This window comes from Clinocottus analis, unplaced genomic scaffold (genome assembly GCF_023055335.1).
Source record: "Clinocottus analis isolate CAN_PGR_092001 unplaced genomic scaffold, fCliAna1.0.p SCAF_10, whole genome shotgun sequence".
Classification (NCBI taxonomy): domain Eukaryota; kingdom Metazoa; phylum Chordata; class Actinopteri; order Perciformes; family Cottidae; genus Clinocottus; species Clinocottus analis.
In genome coordinates this window covers 10,271,121-10,275,845 of record NW_027175821.1, presented here as the reverse complement: position 1 = coordinate 10,275,845, position 4,725 = coordinate 10,271,121, and the positions used below count along the sequence as shown (strand labels likewise).

The following is a 4,725-nucleotide window of genomic DNA, read 5'->3' as shown; positions in this document are numbered from 1 at the left end:
TCTACAGTACAGAATTAGACTGATTTGGGAACTATTTTCTACTCAAATACAAACACAAGTAAGAACTGATAAGATTTTTAAAGATCTGTGTTTATGTCTGTGCATGTGTTGGGTGCATGAATACAAGGATAGATCAAAGCGGGTTAGGACTGGTTATTGTCCGTGTGGGCTTGCAGGAAGTCTCTGTCTCTAATTACAGGACTACAGACACACACACACACACACACACACACACACACACACACACACACACACACATACACATGACACAGACACACTATTATTTTCCTTTTCATATATGTTCAGGTCTGTCTACACCTAAAAAGCAAACAAGTATCCTAATAGAAACCTACCTCTGAGGTTAGATGTGGGCTACTTTAAGTATTAATTACTTGTCCTCTGAAGCAATAACAAGATTATGTCTGTAGTAATTGGCATACAACAGGTGGGCATGTTAACCCCTTCTGTCCCCCAACCAATCGACAACTCCTCCAATGAATCATCTCTCCCTTAGTCTCTCTCTCTCTCTTCCCTTTCCTTATTTGAAACATACGTTCAAAACAAATGGCCTGGGTCACACTGCATGCTGTCCTTACAAAGAAGGGGGTACATTGTTGGATCAGAATATGGTTTATTGCTAGGTATGTTGTTCACTTGCAAAAAAAAAAATATTTTGTGTTTTGTGCACACGTGGACATAAAACACCAAGAACAACAAATATGTACAATATACATGTTTTAAATAGGAGAAGTGTATATTGTTGTAACGTAACTTAAAGCTAACACTACTGTAGTTAAGTTGTACGTCACCCACACTCCCAGGTCACTTGGTGCATCTTTCTTTAGTTGTTTTCCTCTTACAGGGTAAAACGTTAGTGTGCTTCGTCTTCAGCAGTGGTGGAAAAAGTTCAGATCCTTTACTTGGTATGTAAAAATTGGTATGTATGTATGTTGATCATGTGTGGTTCCCAGTCAAGAACCACATTTATCTAAAGTAATCATTTCATGAGCTCAAAAAAAAACCCATAATGTTTTCATCTTTGTAGTGATGCATTTCCAGCTGATCAAAGGGGCTTTGAGTTAATTTAGCTTAAGAAGTATGATATTTGTTTAATTAAATACAGGAACACTTCAGTTTATGACAAGCCTTCAAATTAAAATATTTTGGAGATTATAATTTTCACTGGACAGGATGAGTATGAGATTAAAAAGTAGACTACACTTCTTCAGTAAATACTCAAACACTGCATGGACGTCAATAAGAAGAAAACTGAAGTGCATGTCCTCTTATTAGCTTGCTAACAGCGCAGTAACACCTGGGTTTTACAGATGCAAAGGCATTATTGAGACTGAACATGTCTTCTTCTCTGTAGTAAATGTAAGAAGCAGGTAGTATGTTTCTGACCAATGCAATGAATACGCTGGCTCTCTGCGCGCGCACTCTCAGTGCGCTCTAATTAGTGCGCGCACTCTTGTGTTAAGGTGGAGACTCGGCTCGTCGCTGCTGCGCCTCTCAGAAGAAACTTGAGCTCTTGAAACTTTGACGAACATCTTTAGATGTCGGCCACATAACCAGACATATTTCGAGTATATGCTGCTCAAGAGGTCTCCCAATGTTTGACGAAGAAGACGAAACCGAAAGCGGCGAGAGAGCCCATCTGTCTGAGTCTCCCTCGTCGCCTCTGCCTGTCTGTCTTCCCCGTGGATCTCCTTCCTCACCGCGGCCCCTGGACCTCTTTTCCTCCGCCTGTCCGCTGCTGGGAGACACAGAGCCGCCTTACCTCGACACCCCGGAGTGTCTTTACCCGTCTCCAGAAAACCAGGAACCCGGAGACTCTCAGCACTTCACACCGCCAAAGTTACGCCAGAGCGTCGGGGACACCGACTCTCCGTTTAATTCGCGGATAGATGCGGTGTACGACCGCTGCGATGACCCGTTCCTCAAGTGGAGAGGACGAGGCGCGGCGAACGCTGACCGCTTTCATCACCGCGGACAGAGACTCCACCGGACACCGGAGCGCTCGGACCACGGGAACCACGCTGACGAGCACGTCGACGCCGGGTTCAACTCCGACACCAGGCAAACGTGAGTCGTCGTCTTGTATTTACCCACAACTTTTGTTCATCCACCCAGAGACATGGTACATACGTAGAAGTCACCAGTGTTCCGGCTGGTGTAGCGCCCCTGTGCATATTTATAAATTCTGCAATTTGCTGTTATGCAAAGCGGCTGCTCAGCGATATAGAAATGGCAAAGCTGTTCTGGGTTGAGATAATTTAATAGACAGTGACTAATCCACCTGGGATGTCAACAAGTAGAGGTCAGTGTTAGAGAGGCCGCTGGAGCATGATTTTCCCTGAGCCATACTGCATTCACTTGTCTATGCAGCTTTGGACCACAACGCTGTGTTTTAAAGGTCCTTTATTCAGTCAATCGTACTGGACTGTGATATACAATGGATCAGTCGCACTAGAGAGTCATCACATAGTCTTCTGTCATTCAAGGCTTGCAATTCAAACTGATGTTTCTTCTTACATGTGCTTACATGTAAGAAGAAACAACAATGTGTTAAATCTGTGTTGTTTGAGTCTGTGGCGAACTAACTTTACTGTTATTTTAGCTGAGCTGCTTTTGTGAAGGGTGTTAGAGTTTGAATTAATTGGTGTCTTTGAAGCTTTCCAATACAAACCCATATGACGTCTTTGTGTCGAGAGAGTTTCTTCATTGGTTCCAAAGCACAAATACAGATGAATTAGTCAATGGGGATTGTGCGTTAATGTTTGTACTTTGTGTGTTAGTCTGAGTAATAGAGAGACTACAGGCCAAAGCATATGACACTGAGCAGAGTACAGGAATTGCAGAGTACGTCCCCGCGATGTCACGTGTCACGAGCTTGCACAGAAACATAAAACCCTAATTGGGAACTTATCTGTCATTTTGAAAATGGCTACAGTGTCCTATATACAGTTAATTCTCTCAGTTGTCCTAATAATGTTTAAAGCAACATTATTCAATAATTGGTCTTTCTGCAATTTAGTAAGGAGGACAGAAAATGGCTTAAGTATGAAAAAAGAAATGCATGAATCAATACAGGAATCAATAAATAAATGCTTAACTATATATAAATAAATAAATGCATGAATAAATACATGCTTAAATAAATGTATGAATAAATAAATACAGGAAAACATAAATATAAGTTGATACTGACATCATTAAATAAATATATTTCTACATTTCTGGATTTCTTCATTTCTTTCTTTCTGTATTTATGTGTCTGTGTGTATTTCTTCATTTATTTATGTCTGTATTTCTGTGTCCTTATATGCAATTGAGCTGCAGCGGTCTGAACCTCATTGTTAAACAGGATTGGTCAAGTATAGGGGAGCAAGACAGAAGCAACCAATCACCAACACGTGGCCCCTGTAGACAAAGTCAAAAAGCTGTCTTGGCGAGCAGCACTCATGGCTTCCACTCCACGTCTGCCGGCAGACCTGCTGCGGGATGTGGCCCCGTTTATCCAGCCGAAACCAAACAATGTCCTTATCAATGTGGTTCTATAAATAGTCTACTAAAGATTGCAATTGATTTCAAATGGCTTGTAATAACAATGCCATATTTCCAAGTGTTTACGACAACTTCTGCTAACTCAGCTGAGCTTGCCAACTTCAACAGTATGTGCAAGGCAGAAGTAGTAGAGCACAACATACCAGGTGCGTTCACACTCCTGTGACCAATCACGCTTTAGACAGAGGTTCAGAACGCCCCAGCTCATTTGCATATAAGGACACATAAATACAGGCATAAATAAATGAAGAAATACAGAAATGTAGAAATATATATATTTAATGATGTGCTGTTTAGGTATAACTTATATTTATATTTTCCTGTATTTATTTATACATTTATTTAAGCATTTATTTATTCATGCATTTATTTATTTATACTTATGTCATTTTCCGTCGTCCATAATTTAGCACCTCTTATGGACAGTTGTCCACATTTGTTGACAAGCCAGCAAATATTACTTAAATATTACAACATAGGACTCCAGACTAATGTTTACTTTCTGATTTATGCCAATCAACTACTTGTGAGAAGGAAATGTTGCAGCTTTTATTTCACTACATTTATTTATGAGTCAATTAAATCCTTTTACAGTAAGGAAGGGGGAAGGGAGGTTACACGAAAATATCTTTTAGGAGACCATTGTTCTTGCTCTGTGTGAAATGAGATGTCAACATTGATATGTTGCAAATGCAAAATTTGTGATTTTGGGCTCTACACAATAGATCGAATTAGATACAAATCAATCAGGATACGTACCCACGTATCTCCAGTCTGGCAGGAGCGCCAATGAGCAGGATTATTATGGACTCGCATGAATGTGACCACATGACATTTTTACACGCACAGACAAAAAAGCCTACATATGCGACCATTTTAGTGTCAGACTGGAGAATTGCAACAGTGAGAAGGTCAGGTTGGCCTCTTGTCTTGAAGCCTTTTATTTGGCAAAGTTCTTGCCAACTGCTAAATGAAAGAGCTTCAGTCTCTTCACCTCTGCCATTAGAGAATAATGAGCTTGCTCCATCTCACACATAGTGTGACGTTGTGCCGTAAAGCTATGGACACACTTTTCCCGGGAGATCGTACCCACTCACCAAAGATACATAATAAAAAAACAGACTTTCCGTGGAGAATGAAAGAATGCAGTTCCTCATT

At 40.7% G+C, this 4,725-nt stretch overlaps 1 protein-coding gene across 1 annotated transcript in view; it reads left to right on the top strand.

The window, feature by feature from the left end:
* The first annotated feature begins 1,531 nt into the window (after positions 1-1,531).
* The window catches only part of trpc7b (transient receptor potential cation channel, subfamily C, member 7b), a 46,449-nt gene continuing 43,255 nt past the window's right edge, over positions 1,532-4,725 (top strand). Inside the window, exon 1 of the mRNA XM_068587503.1 lies at positions 1,532-2,085. Within this exon, the coding sequence (XP_068443604.1) occupies positions 1,613-2,085 (473 nt within the window). The 5' untranslated portion in view covers positions 1,532-1,612. The remainder of the gene's footprint in view (positions 2,086-4,725) is intronic.